This window comes from Gymnodraco acuticeps, unplaced genomic scaffold (assembly GCF_902827175.1).
Source record: "Gymnodraco acuticeps unplaced genomic scaffold, fGymAcu1.1, whole genome shotgun sequence".
Taxonomy (NCBI): Eukaryota; Metazoa; Chordata; class Actinopteri; order Perciformes; family Bathydraconidae; genus Gymnodraco; species Gymnodraco acuticeps.
The window spans coordinates 40,354-61,527 of NW_022992039.1; the positions used below are offsets into that span (position 1 = coordinate 40,354).

A 21,174-nucleotide genomic window follows, 5' to 3' on the forward strand; every position below is an offset into this window, starting at 1 on the left:
GTTGATGTAGAAGAGACATGAAGAAGAGGGGACACATGTTGATGTAGAAGAGACATGGAGAAGAGGGGACACATGTTGATGTAGAAGAGACATGAAGAGAGGGGACACATGTTGATGTAGAAGAGACATGAAGAAGGAGGGACACATGTTGATGTAGAAGAGACATGAAGAAGAGGGACACATGTTGATGTAGAAGAGACATGAAGAAGAGGGGACACATGTTTGATGTAGAAGAGACATGAAGAAGAGGGGACACATGTTGATGTAGAAGAGACATGGAGAAGAGGGGACACATGTTGATGTAGAAGAGACATGAAGAGAGGGGACACATGTTGATGTAGAAGAGACATGAAGAAGAGGGGACACATGTTGATGTAGAAGAGACATGAAGAAGAGGGGACACATGTTGATGTAGAAGAGACATGAAGAAGAGGATTTTGCATAATAGGTGACCTTTAAGCTCAAAGCATTTAACCCTGTGTCTCTCTGTTGTCCACAGCGCCCCCTACAGTGCGCATCGTGCACTCAGGTAAGGCCTGTAACGTGGAGGAGGAGCGCTACAGTGAGCGAGTCTACACCATCAAAGAGGAGGAGACTCTGGAGCTGCAGTGTCTGGTGACTGGACACCCCCGACCACAGGTAACACACTGGGGCAACTGGGAGGAGCTGAACAACTGTCTTCATTGTGTATTTGCTGTGATGAAGCATGAACGAAGCGGCAGATGCCAGAAAAGCCAAAACAACTGCGTCATATTTAAACTGCTGTTACTGTCACACAGGTAAGACTGGTCTGTGTTGATCATAGACCGTCAATAAGAAGTGGACGTAGTCACAGTAACGTTGTTAGCTGCCATTTTGAATGGACGGTTAAAAGAGTAGAGTACGTTTTATTTGAGACTGTATTGTATGGAGACATTTTTTTCTCCAAAAACAGAAAAATGGGACATCAGCGTTACACATTGTTTTTTGTCTTTGATGAAAAAGAGGAAAAGATAAATGAACCACCAGAGAAATATGAAGAACTGACTGAAAGAAAACTGAAATGGCAAAAGAACATGAAGTGCACATTCAAACCCACTCACACACACTCCATCCCCATTGACTCTGCAGAGCACATACAGTAATGAAATCCCTGGCGGCGCGCTGTAAGTGCCAGAGCTCACGCTGAGATGAGCTGCTCGGGCCCTTTGTGTTCCGTAAATGAGAGTAATCACACAGAGAAGAAGAAGAAGAAGAAGAAGAAGAAGTAGAAATGCTCGAGGAAGACGAGTGCTTTCGCCGCCGCCTTGGAGCGAAAAAGGGAGAGATTTATTGCAAAAATATGAAAAAGAGAGCGAGAAAGAAATCAGTGAAAGAAAAAGTGGTGAAAAAATACAGAGAGTCTGAAATTTTTTCAGCTTTAGTCGTTCTCATTTACATTTATCAAGATTAAATAATAAATACTCAACATCCTCCTAATCTCTCTGCAGGAAAACTGAGAGAAATGAATCAGGAGAGGACTCTTTAAAGTAGAGACACTGCATACTGATATACACCTGACCATCAGCAGGAGAGGACTCTTTAAAGTAGAGACACTACATACTGATATACACCTGAACATCAGCAGGAGAGGACTCTTTAAAGAAGAGACACTGCATACTGATATACACCTGAACATCAGCAGGAGAGGACTCTTTAAAGTAGAGACACTACATACTGATATACACCTGAACATCAGCAGGAAGGACTCTTTAAAGTAGAGACACTACATACTGATATACACCTGAACATCAGCAGGAGAGGACTCTTTAAAGTAGAGACACTACATACTGATATACACCTGAACATCAGCAGGAGAGGACTCTTTAAAGTAGAGACACTACATACTGATATACACCTGAACATCAGCAGGAGAGGACTCTTAAAGTAGAGACACTACATACTGATATACACCTGAACATCAGCAGGAGAGCACTCTTTAAAGTAGAGACACTACATACTGATATACACCTGAACATCAGCAGGAGAGGACTCTTTAAAGTAGAGACACTACATACTGATATATACCTGAACATCAGCAGGAGAGGACTCTTTAAAGTAGAGACACTACATACTGATATACACCTGAACATCAGCAGGAGAGCACTCTTTAAAGTAGAGACACTACATACTGATATACACACCTGAACATCAGCAGGAGAGGACTCTTTAAAGTAGGAGACACTACTACTGATATACACCTGAACATCAGCAGGAGAGCACTCTTAAAGTAGAGACACTACCATACTGATATACACCTGAACATCAGCAGGAGAGGACTCTTTAAAGTAGAGACACTGCATACTGATATACACCTGAACATCAGCAGGAGAGGACTCTTTAAAGTAAGAGACACTACATACTGATATACACCTGAACATCAGCAGGAGAGGACTCTTTAAAGTAGAGACCACTACATATAACACCTGAACATCAGCAGGAGAGGACTCTTTAAAGTAGAGACACTACATACTGATATACACCTGAACATCAGCAGGAGAGGACTCTTTAAAGTAGAGACACTACATACTGATATACACCTGAACATCAGCAGGAGAGGACTCTTTAAAGTAGAGACACTACATACTGATATACACCTGAACATCAGCAGGAGAGACTCTTTAAAGTGAGAGACACTACATACTGATATACACCTGAACATCAGCAGGAGAGGACTCTTTTAAAGTAGAGACACTACATACTGATATACACCTGAACATCAGCAGGAGAGGACTCTTTAAAGTAGAGACACTACATACTGATATACACCTGAACATCAGCAGGAGAGGACTCTTTAAAGTAGAGACACTACATACTGATATACACACCTGAACATCAGCAGGAGAGGACTCTTTAAAGTAGAGCACTACATACTAATATACACCTGAACATCAGCAGGAGAGGGACTCTTTAAAGTAGAGACACTACATACTGATATACACCTGAACATCAGCAGGAGAGGGACTCTTTAAAGTAGAGGACACTACATACTGATATACACCTGAACATCAGCAGGAGAGGACTCTCTACAGTAGAGACACTACATACTGATATACACCTGAACATCAGCAGGAGAAGACTCTTAAAGTAGAGACACTACATACTGATATACACCTGAACATCAGCAGGAGAGGACTCTTTAAAGTAGAGACACTACATACTGATATACACCTGAACATCAGCAGGAGAGAACTCTTTAAAGTAGAGACACTACATACTGATATACACCTGAACATCAGCAGGAGAGGACTCTTTAAAGTAGAGACACTACATACTGATATACACCTGAACATCAGCAGGAGAAGACTCTTTAAAGTAGAGACACTACATACTGATATACACCTGAACATCAGCAGGAGAGGACTCTTTAAAGTAGAGACACTACATACTGATATACACCTGAACATCCGCAGGAGAGAACTCTTTAAAGTAGAGACACTACATACTGATATACACCTGAACATCAGCAGGAGAGGACTCTTTAAAGTAGAGACACTACATACTGATATACACCTGAACATCAGCAGGAGAGGACTCTTTAAAGTAGAGACACTACATACTGATATACACCTGAACATCAGCAGGAGAAGACTCTTTAAAGTAGAGACACTACATACTGATATACACCTGAACATCAGCAGGAGAAGACTCTTTAAAGTAGAGACACTACATACTGATATACACCTGAACATCAGCAGGAGAGAACTCTTTAAAGTAGAGACACTACATACTGATATACACCTGAACATCAGCAGGAGAGGACTCTTTAAAGTAGAGACACTACATACTGATATACACCTGAACATCAGCAGGAGAGGACTCTTTAAAGTAGAGACACTACATACTGATATACACCTGAACATCAGCAGGAGAGGACTCTTTAAAGTAGAGACACTACATACTGATATACACCTGAACATCAGCAGGAGAGGACTCTTTAAAGTAGAGACACTACATACTGATATACACCTGAACATCAGCAGGAGAGGACTCTTTAAAGTAGAGACACTACATACTGATATACACCTGAACATCAGCAGGAGAGGACTCTTTAAAGTAGAGACACTACATACTGATATACACCTGAACATCAGCAGGAGAGGACTCTTTAAAGTAGAGACACTACATACTGATATACACCTGAACATCAGCAGGAGAGGACTCTTTAAAGTAGAGACACTACATACTAATATACACCTGAACATCAGCAGGAGAGGACTCTTTAAAGTAGGACACTACATACTGATATACACCTGAACATCAGCAGGAGAGGACTCTTTAAAGTAGAGACACTACATATTGATATACCCCTGAAACATCAGCAGGAGAGGACTCTTTAAAGTAGAGACACTACATACTGATATACACCTGAACATCAGCAGGAGAAGACTCTTTAAAGTAGAGACACTACATACTGATATACACCTGAACATCAGCAGGAGAGGACTCTTTAAAGTAGAGACACTACATACTGATATACACCTGAACATCAGCAGGAGAGAACTCTTTAAAGTAGAGACACTACATACTGATATACACCTGAACATCAGCAGGAGAGGACTCTTTAAAGTAGAGACACTACATACTGATATACACGCTGAACATCAGCAGGAGAAGACTCTTTAAAGTAGAGACACTACATACTGATATACACCTGAACATCAGCAGGAGAAGACTCTTTAAGTAGAGACACTACATACTGATATACACCTGAACATCAGCAGGAGAGAACTCTTTAAAGTAGAGACACTACATACTGATATACACCTGAACATCAGCAGGAGAGGACTCTTTAAAGTAGAGACACTACATACTGATATACACCTGAACATCAGCAGGAGAGGACTCTTTAAAGTAGAGACACTACATACTGATACACCTGAACATCAGCAGGAGAGGACTCTTTAAAGTAGAGACACTACATACTGATATACACCTGCACATCAGCAGAATAGGGCCCCTTTAATGTGTCGTCACTGTGTCTTTATTACATGATTAATAATAACTAATTATAAGGATCAGATGTGTTTTAAATGAGCATATCTCTCCACACCTCTTTTCTCCCTTCCTCTCTTTTACTATACTACTTCTACTTCCTTTCATACTGTACCATCTCTCCTCTTCCTCTCTTCCTCCCTCATCTCTCTCATTTATTCTTCTTTAGTCTCCCTTCGCTGTCAGTCTGTTGAGGCTATAAATAGATCAGCTGCTGGCACACAGTCTGTATCCACACACACACACACACACACACACACACACACACACACACACACACACACACACACACACACACACACACACACACACACACATACACACACACACACACACACACACAGGTTTTTTGTCTGTCTCTCTGCGTCACTGCAGAGCTGAGCTTCCTCTGCATTTTTATTTCATCCTCTCCTCTTCCTCACCTTTCAGTTCTCTGTTCAGGTTTCAGGTTTTAATCGTTGTTTTACTGAAATCACGATTGTATTTAGATCTAATTTCAAATAACAATAACTCATATAAGCAACGATGTGTTGAGACAACAGGAAGTGCAGACGGCCCGTACACACAGCGGCGTGCGTTGAAGCTTCCAACGCTTCTGCCCGTTCACTTTGAATGGGGTGACGTCACTTTTAGCTGAACTGCATTTTGGGAAGCGACGTGGAGCGTTGCTCGCTTCAAAAGTTGAGCAATGTTCAACTTTTGGCGCCTCGGCAGAAGCGTCAGCCAATGAAATCCCGTTTATGCAAATATGCCAGTACAAGCACTAGCCAATCAAACCGCGTGTATGCTGGGAGAGACTACGCAGGTCCATCCATCCATCCATCTTCTCCCGCTTATCCGTGGTCGGGTCGCGGGGGTAGCAGTTCCAGCAGAGAGCCCCAAACTTTCTTTTCCCTGGCGACATCAACCAGCTCTGACTGGGGGATCCCAAGGCGCTCCCAGGCCAGCGAAGAGATATAATCCCTCCACCTGGTCCTAGGTCTACCCCTTGGTCTCTTCCCAGCTGGACGTGCCTGGAACACCTCCCTAGGGAGGCGCCCAGGTGGCATCCTAACTAGGTGCCCGAACCACCTCAACTGGCTCCTTTCGACGCGAAGGAGGAGCGGCTCAACTCCGAGTCCCTCCCTGATGACCGAACTTCTCACCTTATCCCTAAGGGAGACACCAGCCACCCTGCGGAGAAAACCCATCTCGGCCGCTTGTATCCGCGCATACTACGCAGGTCATTTCCTCATATTCCAAAAAATTGAGGGAAAATTCATTATAGCGGTAGTGAATCACCCGGTGCTGTATGATCAGTCTCTGTTCATCTACCGGGATACAAACCGGAGGAGCGAGGCATGGAGGGAGGAGGCAGAGACAGTGGGTGAAACTGGTAGGTTTTCGCCTGTTTGGGGATTTTATATCCAGTTTACTTCGTTTTAACATTGCTATTGCTTTGTATGTCGGGGGCGGGAGATTCATGTGATTGGTTGTTGGTCGCAAAAAATCCCCAAGCTTCAGACACGACCAGCTTCAAGCGTCAACGCACGCTGCTGTGTGGACGCTCCGTCAGACTACATTTAATTTGAGTTGGATGTTAAAGATCTTTAACTTAACAGAAATGTATTGAAACAACATAAATGTTTTTGCATAACTTTTGAAAAACTGTCAGTAAATGAAATACATTGAACTTGAATATTCAGCTAAAAGACATGGAGCGTGTATTTTTTCCCCTTTCTCTAAATAAACTAATGATAACACATCCATCTCTTTCTCTGCATATATTATCTGTTCCTCCTGATGCAGTTAATCTAATTAACACCAGGGGCTAATGTGTTGCAGCGTGGCGTTCACTGTCACTAGTGATGCAGGTGTAAATGTGCTGTGAGTGATGAGGCGTTCAGAGCTTATTTACAGTTGAATTCTGTGACCTTTTTAAAATGAAACGGTTATATATAAACATTGTAATAAACTCTCCTTCATGAAGTTTCTGTTCGTTCACCCCTACACTCATTTTGAAAGATGCAGTCTGCTTTAATTTTGTTAAATTGACATACCGTGAAGTTATATATAACATAATGTTATGTAAAATATAATATAACCCTCACATAAGCTGGGCTTCCACTACCGCTTACTTTTATTACTTCGTCAGCTTCATTATTTCATTTTTGTTCTTTAAATTCACTGAAATATTAGTAAATTACGTTGTAAATTGCCTGATACCAGAGTGTTAAAAACAGCAATAAAATATGTTGGTTTTATTAAACTAATTATAAATATTCTTAAACAGTTAAAGTTTGACATTTTCTAATCAGATATCTCAAAAGAGTCCTTCATTAGTCCCTCAGCAGGGAGATGTGGAGCTTTGCATCAGCAGGAGGGGATTATGCAAAAACAAGAAGCATCAGTGAAACAGCTAAATATTAAAAGGTCATCCTGAGCTGTTAAATCTGATCTAGTTGTTTAATCACAACAATTTCTAATGAAATGAAGTTCAACCAATACTTACATTAAATATAGGGGAATAGAGTGATGGCGTATTTTTGTGGGCGACCCGGAAGTCTCAACAACAAACTATGGGATTTTTCCATTGGATTTCAGAATATTGCAGAAAATCTGATCCGTGGCGTTTTGTTCAAAAGTATAAAAAGATAACTTCAGGCTATAGGAACTACAGCACGGTCAAATGACTTCACATCACCACCGCTAAGCTAAAGGAGGCTAATGTTTGGGCTATAAAGGAACTACAGCACTACAGTTTTGGTGAGTAACACGAGTGTAATGTGTAACGTTAATGTACGCGACTCTGGGATTTGTAGTCTTTCTAGTCTTTTCATAGTCGTATATTTCAACAGTTTTAAGACAAACTGTGACTTTTTTGACAATGGAAATTATTTTTTAAGATTGACAAACATCATATGTGTAATTCATGGCACAATTCAAACGGGATCGAAAGATACATTTTCTCTCTCCATTGACTTCAATACATAATTTTTCAGAAATAAGGTCCCATGGGGCGGAAGTAGATGGGCGGGACTTCGCCACTCTATTAAAGAACTACAGCACGGTCACATGACTTCACGTCACCACCGCTAAGCTAAAGGCGGCTAATGTTGGGCTATAAAGGAACTACAGCACGGTCACATGACTTCACATCACCACCGCTAAGCTAAAGGTGGCTAATGTTGGGCTATAAAGGAACTACAGCACAGTCACATGACTTCACGTCACCACCGCTAAGCTAAAGGCGGCTAATGTTGGGCTATAAAGGAACTACAGCACGGTCACATGACTTCACGTCACCACCGCTAAGCTAAAGGCGGCTAATGTTGGGCGTGAAAATATCTTCAGCTTGTTTTAACCACAGACCTTTTTTCAGGCATCGAACCAAAAACATTAAAAAAAATGCTGACTATTGTAAGGGTTTTTGAACTCATTCCAGCACCTCTTCATTAGATGTTTCCCTCCAACCAGATGTCTTTTTAATTACCTCAGAGTTTTTAATTGTAAGCATTAACACAAGTTTTTAAGTTAATTACTCACAAAAGTTAAGTTGTTACAATTTGTGTTTACAGATTAGTTTCATTTGTGTTATCAGATTTCCTATGATGTTTAAACTTTTCCATGTTTTTGATCATGTATAGTGTGTTTTTGCTCCGAGGATATGATTCATCACTAAACTGTCATGAGACCACACAATACACGCCATCACAGTGTTAGTACCGGTGTTGTGGTGACATTACACCGCCTTGTGTTGATTGTTTATTTATTTATATAACAGGGACAGTGCACATTGATTGACATTTCTGTAAATGCACCAGAGTTAGCCAACAGGCTATTTTTCGTCTGTAGTCCCTGGACAGATGTTAAAAGTCATCCTAAAAACAAAAATTCACTTCAAATAACAGGTAAATAGAATCAGTAAAACAACATTCAACAGAGATACTTATATTATGATAAAAGCATATATAAAAACATAAAAACTAAACTAAATTTGTATCGTCACACAGATACAGATCTGATGAGTATTTTTTAGCTCGTCAATTGTCAGTTCTTTGGTTTGGGGCTGTTCGCTGTCTGCAGCACAGACGGAGGGGAAGTCACCATGTGAGAGGACTGAACCCCAGGAGAGGGGGGGGGGGGGGGGGGAGAGGGGGGGTGACGGAGCAGGTGGGACTGAAAGAATCAGGGTGGAAAATATGCTGATGGAGGCAAGAGTGAGTTTATTTTAGAAATGAGGAACACAGCAAAGTTATCAGGCCAAAAAAGACATTTATATTTATGATGATGAAACACAAAACTGCGCTTCCTGTAAGTCTCACTTAAAAAAGTATTTTCTACCTCTACAAAAAATACGATCTAAAAATGTCTTTAATATATATTTTTTTAAGCTTTCTATAACATCTGTATTCATCTATTATAACATCTGTTACAGTTAATGTGGTCAACATCCTTTAAAACATCTGTAAGATCAGAAACAGTTTACAACATAATAATAGATTCAATTTGTATAGCGCCTTTCAAGAAGGCTTGTTTTAAGAAACATCTACCTAATGTGTCCTTTTCTATAACATTGTCATCTACAGTGTGACTGAATCTGAATTAATCAATAGTTAGAACTATACAAACACATTTTCTAGCTTGTTTCTCAGCTGATTTGATTAAAAACAAATACATGTGTTTGAGGATGAGGGAGAGACAGATGGAGAGAAAGGAGGACGATGATGACGGAGGAGAGGAAAGGACGGAGCAGGTGGGAGGGATGGATGGAAAACTGACTAACAGATGCTGGACGAGGACAAATCTGGACCACACACACACACACACACACACACACACACACACACACACACACACACACACACACACACACACACACACACACACACACACACACACACTGGAGTTAATCTGCAGCAGGCTAACAGTCTGGCTTCGATTCAGTTTCCATCTCAACTAAAGACACACACACACACACAGTCACATACACACACACACACACACACACACACAGTCACACACATACACACACACACACACACACACACACACACACAGTCACACACATACACACACACACACACACACACACACACACACACACACACACACACACACACACACACACACACACAGTCACACGCATGCATACACACACACACAGTCACACTCATACACACACACACATATTTTTGTATTGGATTTTGGAATATTACAGAAAATAAGATCTGTGGCAAACACATGTTTATGATACTTAGACATTTTGTTCAAGGGGGTTATCTTGACATACTAATAACACTTTACGATGTTTGAAGTAAAAAGCTAACGTTAGGCTATAAAAAGAAACTACGTCACGGTCACATGACTTCACATGACCACCGCTAAGCTAACCAGATGTAGTTTAAACAGCAACTGGTTCGTCTAAACGATTTAAAATAATTTAAGCTACTCTACATCAGTCCAAACCAACTGTCCAAACAACTGTTCTGTTTAAACTACCCCCCCTTACTTTTCCCTCTGTGCAGATTCGTTGGACGAAGACGGCGGGCGGAGCTTCGGATCGTCAGGGCGACCCGACGCTGCAGAACGAAACTCTGAAGATCACGAACATCAGCCGTCACCAGGGGGGGCGCTACTACTGCAAGGCTGAGAACGGACTGGGGTCCCCCGCCATCCGGTCCATACGGGTCGACGTCTACTGTGAGAACACACAGCAAACACATCTTAGATTAGTGTAAAGACAGGAAGTAGATGCACACAGTTCACTTTACATAAAGACTGGAGACAGGTGAAACAGTAGTGAGCTAAACTCAGCATTAACACTGGAGACAGTCCTTTTTACAGACAGGTTGAAAACAGATAGATTTTCTTATTAAAAACACTGAACATGTATGGCTCTAGCTTAATAATAATAATAATACATGTTATTTATATAGCGCTTTTCCTGGTGCTCAAAGCTTAGTCTGAAGACTTGAGAAACAGTTCACTTATCTTTGCATTAACACTGGAGACAGGGTGAAACATTTAGCCTAGCAGCAAGACTACATTTTGTTTCTGCTCAAAGTTAAAGCTTCATCAGAAACGGTGGGACTAAGTGGATTTAACCCCAGTTTAAGTCGTAGTCGGAGCTCCTGGTGGATTAAAGAGCATTCATACCTTCCTGCTGTTGTTTCTAGCTGATGGTATTAAACCCTCGTCCTGACCTAAATGGGTCCCCGTCACACGTGACAAACTCTTTCAGTTGTTGGTGCCACTCACTCGTGTCTGATTGTTGCTGACCTACATGTGTGGAGGCGAAGCATCGAGCCCCTGGAGCTCTGCTAGCTGAGGATCACAGCATGAGAGGCCATGTTTCACCTTCATGTTTATCACTGCTGCCAGGATGCAGAATCCCAGTAATCCCAGTAAAGGAACGTCTTCGGGGTGTTTTCTACACAGCAGCGCCTCATGTGTGCTGAAGTTTCCTCCAAAAGTAACAAACAATACCCGCAAGCTTTGAGCGTTGTTGTGTAACAGCCATAATATCCTGGAGGATGTTTCTACTGGGATTGTAAGTGGTACCTGAACGCATCGCGGCTGAGTGCTTTCTTCAGGGCATGGAGGCTTTTACATGAAACTCCAGGAGGAAACAGAATAAATCATGAACACAGCCGACCTGCAGCACGTACAGCAGATTGTTTACTGTCTGTTTTCGTTTTTGGGGCTGCGATGCGTTCACTGTGCAGGTCGGAGGTGGCTCTGTGTGAAGTATATTAGCAACCATTAGCCTCTCGGCTGGTGGCGGCTTCACAACCGGACTCGTTAACGCTGCAGATCCTGATTGGTCAGCATCTGATCGGGGATCTCACCGTGTTTCCAGACAATTAAAAAGACCCCGGCTCTGCAGTAATTACCCCCACTGCAGGAACACTGACCCACTGGATGGAAAATATGAAAATCTATAAATTCAGTAGATCTAACTTCAGCTGTTCTCACTGTGTTTCCTCGGGGAGGACGTTTTATATATTTATATCTGTGGCTCAGAAGGTGGTAAATGAATTTACAGTGAATCAAGGCTACACCCGTCGTGACAAACATCCAGAAGAGTCTCTCCAGGCTGGATCCTGCAGTCACATTTACACGACTCAGCAAAACACCAACTAATGCAAGTAGAGCTAAATTAGGCAGATACACACTGAACGTTAAAAGTGAGCCCTGAGATTTGTTAATCTCCTTCAACACAAACCTCTCGACACATCAAAGGATTACTGAACGAGGCTACCGGGCTCTGACTCACAAACATTTAAAGTGACCCCAGAAAGAGTCCCGAAAACTTCTCCAAAGGGAAGCCAAACAACCACAAAGAGATGGAAAGCTGACCCAAGGGATGAGAAACGACCAAACAACAGAAAGATACGCTAAAAGGCTCCAAAGAGATGGAAACGTCTCAAAGGACAAATGACCAAAAAGTGACAGAGTTGCAGAATCACTCAATATTTTGACAAATGTTATTTCGTTATGCTTGAATATCAATTATACTTCAGATCCTTTTTGATCGTATTTTAACATAAATATATTCCCTCTTCTCTTCTCCATCAATCTCCATCTCTTTCCCCTCTTCCCTCTCTATTCCTCCTCCTCCTCCTCAGTCCTGGATGACCCTATGATCACGGTGCATCAGAGCGTGGGTGAATCGAAGGAGCATTTCTACTTTGAGCGCACGGTGTTCCTGCGCTGCGTGGCGACCTCTAACCCCCCGGTGCACTACAGCTGGAGGAGGGGCCGGGAGGCGCTGACGCAGGGCTCCGACGCCGGGGTGGAGATCTACGAGCCCTTCTTCACTCAGGTGAGGAGACATTTCATTGATATAGCATACTTCAAAAACAACGGCATCTCAAGGTGCTTCAGGTGAGGAACCCCCCCCCCCCCCTCCCCTCCCTCTCCCTCTGAGGGCCGGACAGAGGTTACACAGATTCATATTCGTATTGCACGTTCAATCATTGTGGTTTAAAGCCAGTATTGAAGACGGTTGTTATTTTCTTTTCTTATTTTTACAATTCTTCATTTAGAAGACAGTTGAGGACATTTCACCAGTTATAATGAAATATACTTGCAGTTACAGGAAGTAGTAGACATTTTCAATAAGGGAACAGTATACATTGAAACCCTCTCTTATACAATGTTCATGAACTTAATACAATAACAGAAGGGAAACAGTTGTTATTGTCTATCACCTGTCAGGACCTCGCCACACACTGATGAACCCAAACGCACGACCCAGAGACAAAGGCTTGAATATAAAAAAAGGTATATTTATTTTTCACAGCGCAGGTAATCCCTCTTAACAGATCGGGTGGTGGAAATAACAAAAGGCGCTCACAAGGAGGAAAAAACTAGCGTAACAAAAAGAGAACTTAATAAAAACTTAAGCCAACAAAAAATAACAAAACCTGACATGAGAGAAAGCGATCCTTTCTGAGCTGAGGACGACCATTCGGGGAAACGAACAAGACGAACTGACACAGGACAGGGGAGAGACAGGACTATTTAAACATGAGGTGAGAGGGAACAGGTGGAAAGAATCATGGGCGGGGCAGACACTGACGATGGCGGGAAAAACACACAAGGGGAGGAAGAAACAGGGCCTGGAATGAAAGAGGTAAATACAGACAGACAAAATACATAACAATAACTAACACATTTCACGAGACACAACATCACCTTTATTCATATTATTGTTGTTATTATTATTAATTGTTTAGCCTATGAATTCTATACAGGTTTTCAGTTTATTTTAATACATTTATTTCCATTTATATATACAGTAAATATATATTGAATTTATTTTAAAATTCACAGAATAGTTTGAAATATATAATCAACTTTTCGATTGTTTTTCTGTGTTTAAAGCTGCTACAAAATCTAAATTATTTTCACTTTTATTTGAATTATTGTTAAAAAATATGATTGAATTGGATATAAACAATTATTTTTCAATTTAACTTCATATACTTATTTGCATCGCATAATATGTAATACTTTACTTTATTAAATATAAATAATATCTTTAACCTATTATTATTTTTCCATTCAATTGTTTAAAACATTTTACTTTGTTTACCAGACAAGTTTCTTTGATAAAACAGAATCTTTCTAAAGACTTTCCTGACACAGTTTGAGTTATGCAATCACAGAGACATTACTTCAGAAACCCTCAAAGACATTTCGTCTCTCCACTTTTTCAAAGTCATTTCCAAAACTGTCATCCCAGCGCTCGTGAGACTGGAACTATTTTTATCTGTCGGCATCACGGTGTTTCATATTTAGCTTCACTAACTTCCTATTATTATATTTACCTTTTAACTATTATCCAAAACGCCTCATCACGATTCCTGCTTTGTGTCTGAGAGTGACGCCCCCCTCTCCCCCGGGCTGGACCTCCATCAGTGAAAATACTCAGTTTAGCTCTCAGTGGGAGACTTCATTATCAAGGCGTCGGTCCATCAGCTCTCGCTAAAAATAGTTACAAGTTCTGATGTTTGTCCAATTTTTGCTCCACACAGACGTCCCAATCTACACCTCAGGTTCACTTCCATGATGTGTTCATAGATGGATTCCTCACATTTGTATCTTTAAAGGATCTATATATAACATATCTATTGTTATGTCATAAATCCAATTTTAGGAACAATTAAGGTTTCATGAAGTAGAAGGAGGAGATGGAGGAAAGGAGGGAATGGATAATGAAGACATGTTTTTTTACTTACGAATAAAAAGGAAGAAAAAAAAGAATATTTAATTTATATCCAAATGTGACAACGTTTATTTTTAGCGCTCTTTTTTCCTTATTCCTCAGAGGAGGGTCAACATGTCTTTAACACACATCATACCTTTATGTTTTTTATCAATATGTTATTGATTTTCAGCTTACACAAAATCACATACATAGGACGAAGACATAGAGCCAAAAGCAATACATATATACACAGGACAACTACTTTACTTTACATTAAAGAAAAATAACAACACTAAATTAAATTGGTACATACCACTTCTTCTTTCGTGTAACGTTAGAGGTCCAACACGGTGTCGTGTAGCCATGCCCGCATCTCTGGTCCTAGGTCGAAGAGGCTGGCTTCCGAGGGTGGTCTATATAAGGGGCAGATGGTGATTATATGGACAGCGGTCTGCTCAGGGTCACCGCACTCGCATGCCGCACTGTCCGCCAAGCCCCACGTCTTCATCGATGTTTTAAAGCGACTGACCCCAGTTCGTAGACGGTTCAGAGTGGTCCACTGCCGGCGCGGAAGGTCGTCTCCTCCAATGGCGCCATCTCCTGGGTCCCAGATGTAACGGTGGATTCGGGAGGGCCCGGCTGACTCCCACTCCTGCTTCCAAGCTGCTGCAAAACATGCATCTCTGGAGATGTCCTCAGAGGTGGAGTTGAGCATCTCTTGAGCTGCTTTGTTGTAGGGGTGGCGGGACTTGAGTCTGCTTGGAGGTGCTGGTGTTATTGTGGTGTTGTGCAGGATGTGCCAGTCATACTTTTGTGCCTTCCTGGCCAGGGCGAGGGTGGCAGCCTCCCGTCGGAGGCCGGCCGGTGCTATTCCTGCGAGGACTGGCAAGAGGGACACAGGGGTAGGCTTTAAGCATCCAGTATTCGGAGGGAGGTATTGATAGCCACGTCGACCTTTCTCGCATGAGGGCTTCTGCTCCAGACTGGGGCGCAGTATTCCGCTACAGAGAAGACCAGGGCTTGAGTGGATATTCGCAGTGTCTTAGCGGAGGCTCCCCAGGTTGTTCCAGCAAGGCGGCGGATCAGCGCGACCCTGGATGTCACCTTGGCCTTGACTTCTTCCAGGTATTTTTTAAAGGATAATGTCCGATCCAGACGCACTCCAAGATACTTCGGGGCTTGCTGGACCTCCAGACATTTGTTGTCGACGCGCACCTCAAGTTCCCTCCTGGCTTCTCTGGTGCTAAGGTGGTATGCCGCTGCGACTGTTTTTCCGACGCTGAGCTGTAGACGCCACCTTCGGAGGTATGCTACTAGTGTGCCCATGTCTTCGTTAAGACCCTCTTCCATCGCCTTCCACGTTGGTCGGCTCAGCATGATGGCAAGATCGTCTGCGTAGCCATACTTTCTGGATGCTGTATCAGGTAGGTCGTGGATGTAAACATTGAACAGCATCGGCGAGAGAACAGACCCCTGCGGTACCCCGTTCTTCAGTCTTCTGAGCCTACTGCACTGGCCACTGCTGGTCTGGAGGATGAAGCTACGGTTGGAAAGTGTCTCCATGATGAACTTCACCATGTGGCGGTCCGGTATTGTCCTCAGCAGCTTCAGGTGGAGTCCCCGGAGCCACACGGTGTCATATGCAGCAGTCAGATCCAGGTACACTACCCCAGTTTTCTCATTGTCCTGGAAGCTGTCCTCGATGTCCTGACAGAGTAGTGTTACCTGGGGCCTCATGTATAACGCCGTGCGTAGGATTCACGTGGGAAGGTTGCTTACGTAGTAGAAATCTGAAAAATAGGTCCATACATTTTCCGCCACTTCCCAATTCACCAAACATTGCGCACCGGCGAGGAAAGTGCGTACAGCACTTCCTACGCCGGTTTCCCTTTATAAATCACAACCGACTCGAAATGCGGTGTAGCTTTTGCGGGGTTCACGTAACGCCCATATTTGCCTATAAATAGTCAAAGAAACGCCCATTCATTCATTCATTCATTCATTCTGACTGACTGACTGCATGAAGAAGATCGCAGGAAATGACGACAGAACAGCTAAAAAAGACATCTCACACCGTGTCAGATTCTGGTTATTTTGGGGAGGTCGAGATAAATCATATTGTTTGGTGGATGCCGTTTGAACCAGAGTAGGGGCATGGAGGTCGGATCGTCACCAAAATAAATAAATAAATGGCCCGAAAAAGGTTAATGACAAAAACAATACACATCCTTCCTCAGGCAGTGTGTTTGTACCGGGGACAGGAGACCCCCCTTGACTCCACTTCGAGCGTTAGAACGATTAACGAAGCACTTTTATACTAATAAAGGACTGGCTTATCTAAAGCCAGTTGAGTAGCACTTGAAATGTTTGGCTCTATGAAACCTGATGTACTTATATGATTCTGTTTTCTTCAAGGTTGTGTCTTCCTGGTCGAATGCACTTATTGTAAGTCGCTTTGGATAAAAGCGTCAGCTAAATGCAATGTAATGTAATGTAATGATGAGAGACTGTAAGAAGTGAACGGGGAATCCCCCCGGTGTGGAGTCATGACGACTGGATCTGAATTATTTGTTTGTATTAGTATTTGGTGGTTTGTGTCCCAGCTGTCGATCAGCTGTGCGCAGTGTCTCCACTGCAGCCTGTGCGTCTCAACCCCCCCGCAGCAACCCTATATCCACCAGTTAAAGGAAATACAACTAATGTGTTGTGTTATATTAGCTGTACAATTGACCACACATGGTGTTCTTAGTTTCCATACCTCCTGTGTTTTACGAGCGACTTATCAAGTCTTGGCAAACGGCATAAAACATGATTAAACGTGATAGTATATAAAACCATGCTCATATCAACCTATAGAAATGCAACACGGCGTCAGTTTAAAGTAATTCTGTCCTCCTGCTTACCGCATCATTTATGAGAAAACATTTCATAACATTAACACAACATATTCGAGGTGGTTTTAAATAACATATCCGTATTTATTTATTTCTCCAAGTTATGTGTTTGTGTGCACTGAGGAGTCTCTAACAGGCATTTGTTTAATCATTTTAAGATTGGCTTTAATCAATGTTTGAACATGAATTCTTCATATATGATAAATGAGAGGTAACATTTTATTTATGGTATTATTTCCACATATTTCTCTCCATTCTTCCTTCTGCCAACGGTGTCGCAGTTTCTCGTCCCTTCCGTTGTTGTGCTTAGTGCGTACGCATGGGTTAGAGTTTGCGTGGAGGACCGCACGTTTCCCGTCAAGTTAGTATTTTATAAATCGCAAACTTTGCGTAGAAACCTGGCGTACGCCATTTTTTGAGCGTATATCGCTTTATAAATGAGGCCCCTGGTCTGCTGTTGATCTTCCACGACGGAAACCAGCTTGTTCCCGTGGGAGCTGTGAGTCCACCACTGGCTCGATGCGGCTATGGATCATCCTCTCCAAGATCTTAAATGGGACACAGAGCAACGAGATTGGTCTGTATGACTTGGGGTCTTCTGCAGATTTATTTGGCTTCGGCAGAGCTATGACAGAGGCACGACGCCAAGTCTTTGGGAGCTTTAATCTCTGGTAGCATGATGTATAGAAAGCACAGAGCCAGCCAGTTGTTGTTGTGCTCTGGTGGATGACGAACTCCGGGTGGATGTTGTCACGGCCAGGGGATTTGCCTGGCTTGAGCTTGCTCATGGCCTCACTGAGTTCCTCTGCTGTGAATTCTCCCAAGAGGTTGGAATCGACACTGGCCGCTCCCGAGATGCACGACACCTCATGCGATGTCAGTCGGGCAAAGGCTTTGTCAGCATCCGGGAAGCGGCCGTTCTTCAGGAGCTGGGATGCGATGGCGTTTGCTGTGACTAGGCAGCTGTGGGGTGTTGTATTTCTGCCTGTGAGCTGGTTGATGGTCTGCCACGCCTTGCGACTAGAATGGGTGAAGTCGATTGATTCAACGACCTCTGTCCATCTGGCCCTGCGGGTGATATCCAGCTTCTTGAGCAGTGCTGCTGCAGTCACATCCACCTCTTCTCTGGAGCTAGCCCTCTGGTGGTCACACAGAAGGTGGCTGCATTCCTCGTCCCAACCCGGGATGTAATTCCTGTTATAGCCACGTGGGATGGACTTCTTTGCCGCACCCAGGAGGACCTGGCAGTAGGCTGCATAGGCCGCATCCAGGTCGGCTGTGTCTGGGTCTGGCAGGCCAGCTGACCTTCTTTCAGTCTCCTCAGCATACGACTCCCAGTTGGCCTTTCGGAAGTTCCATCGCTTGACGGGTTTCCCTGGTACCGGTTTCCACCAGTGATGGGGACTTTAATGATGGATGGTCGGTGATGTGAGCGGGGAAACCTGTCCAGGACGCGTCTCAACCGGTATCGGGTCGATACTGTGGCATATGGCGAAGGCCAGGTTCCGGGTTGGTGGAGGTGGTTCCAGCGTGCAGAGAAGAAGGTTGGATGCTCCTTGGGGTCATACCAGCAGCAGCGCATCAGTGTTGGAGGCCCATTCAGTGCCACTCCATTAGGTGTTGTGGTTGTTGTAACCCAGTCTGGTGTGCTGACAGTTGAAGTCACCTGCATAGATGGCGGGTGCAGTATTGATGGGAGTGACGTCGTGGACAGCTCTGATGGTGGGGGCTTATATACGTTGACGACTGATGTTTCCTGGATTTTTGTAACCAGCCACTCGATGTTAGAGCCTGGTGGGTATTGGCTACTGGCTGACCAGCTTATTTCAGTCCGGACGAACGTTCTACACCGTGTTGCTTGCTGTAGATGGACCCAGCGAGATGGAACCCAGGGATCTTGAGGATGTTGTCTGATGTGCAGTGTGTTCTCCTGCAGGAGCAGAACCGCTGCCCCATTGGAATCAGCCAGGTGGACGCATGACTTCGAGTTTGGCGGTTGTTAGGCCCTCGACATTGAGTTGAAGCACTGACAGGCCTCGGTTTTTCGACGGTCGGGATTACTGCCCGTCCGCCGGTCCTAAGCCTGCCAGCTCGACGTTTGGTTGGCGACATTAGTTTCACAAGTTGGTCTTGCACCATTTCTTGTTACTTGCAGAGGAGGCCACGTGGAGGCTGTCGTCTTCTCCTCCTACCACATAAAATAGTGTGGTACATACCACAAGGGCACTCTAATACGGCAACCATCCAGTTTTCCAGCAATAGGACCGTATTTCTACAGAGGATATCACAGTAATTTACATTTGAACATATTATAGCATATTATAGCATTATCACATCATACCTTTATTTTACTCTGACCATCTATTGTTAAAGACCCTGAATTTCCTTTTTGAGCCAATTGTATTGCATCTTTTTCTTAAAGGTCCCATGTCATGCTTTTGTGGTTATTACCCGTCCCCTTGTGTGTTTTGAAGGTTTTTCTGCATGTAAACGGTCTACAGAGTCACAAACCCTCAAAGTACAGCCTGTAGCGAGTAAAACTCTAACACAGAGAAGACCTGTCTGTGCTGCCCCAGAATGCCTCGTTGGACATTTCCTCTTTTTCTTCCTGGGTATGGTGACGTGACCATACCCAAATGGACCCATTGGTCCGTGGAGCTCCACACACACACACTCACTCAGCGGCGAAACTGTGGCACGCTTACACTGTAGGTGCGCCGCGTTTGGGGGTGCGGGGGGGGGGGGGGGGGTGCAGGTGCTAGTGGAGCCTCGCTGATGGGGGTGCTGCAGCCCCCTCAGCACCCCGCCCTTCCCGCGTCCATGGTGCTCAGGCTGAGTTCAGGCTGAGTTTCGTGATGTCTCGCTATCTCGCAGACCCCACACAGCAACCATGGGGGGGGGGGAGGGGAGCTCCAACAAGCCGTGTAGGACAGAGAGTGGGACACAGTCTATACAGAGATGCTGGATGTGAAACCAATGTGAGTTTGGAACATTGAACAATGTAAATCTATTCCAGTAGACCTCAACAATGGAACTATGATCAGTAGAAATGGCCATGTCATGGGTCCTTTAAGATGACTTCCTCTGTTATCAATTTAAGATGCACAGGAGTTTCAAATGTCTAAGGGTTGAATATAATCAAATTCTCTCAAAATACATTCATCTTTTCCAATGAAAAAAAAAGATGCATTCAAGAACCCACACAACCTCTTACGCTGCAGGAATGTATTCATTTCTCAGGTGAGTTGAAGTTAAATTCATATCAAAACTACTAAGGTTTTGATATAAGCAAAAGTGGAGTGAGCGATTTTAAAGGAGATTTATTACAGTCTCGATTTTCGCCTCAACATTTTATATTTTTAGAAACTCCCAGCCAACAGAGGCTCGACCTCCTCCTGACTCCTTCCTTGTGTCTTTCTTCCCATTTGAATATTCAAAGAGGATCCTCTTTCAGTGGGTTCAACAGTTTGAGAAAGCGATCCTTCCTCCTCCGTCTTCCCATGGATTAAAAAACCTCTGCAGAATTCTCTCTCTTTTCTTATTTGGCTTTGTTTTAGATTTAATTTGAGC

The 21,174-nt window shown here is 43.4% G+C and overlaps 1 protein-coding gene across 1 annotated transcript in view; it reads left to right on the forward strand.

Moving 5' to 3' along the window:
* Nucleotides 1-489: 489 nt before the first annotated feature.
* LOC117536732 (MAM domain-containing glycosylphosphatidylinositol anchor protein 2-like) overlaps nucleotides 490-21,174 on the forward strand; it is a gene marked incomplete at its 5' end in the record, with an annotated part of 75,137 nt that continues 54,452 nt past the window's right edge. The window contains 3 exon segments of the mRNA XM_034201724.1: nucleotides 490-639; nucleotides 10,521-10,695; nucleotides 12,624-12,820. Coding sequence (XP_034057615.1) covers nucleotides 490-639; nucleotides 10,521-10,695; nucleotides 12,624-12,820 — 522 coding nt within the window.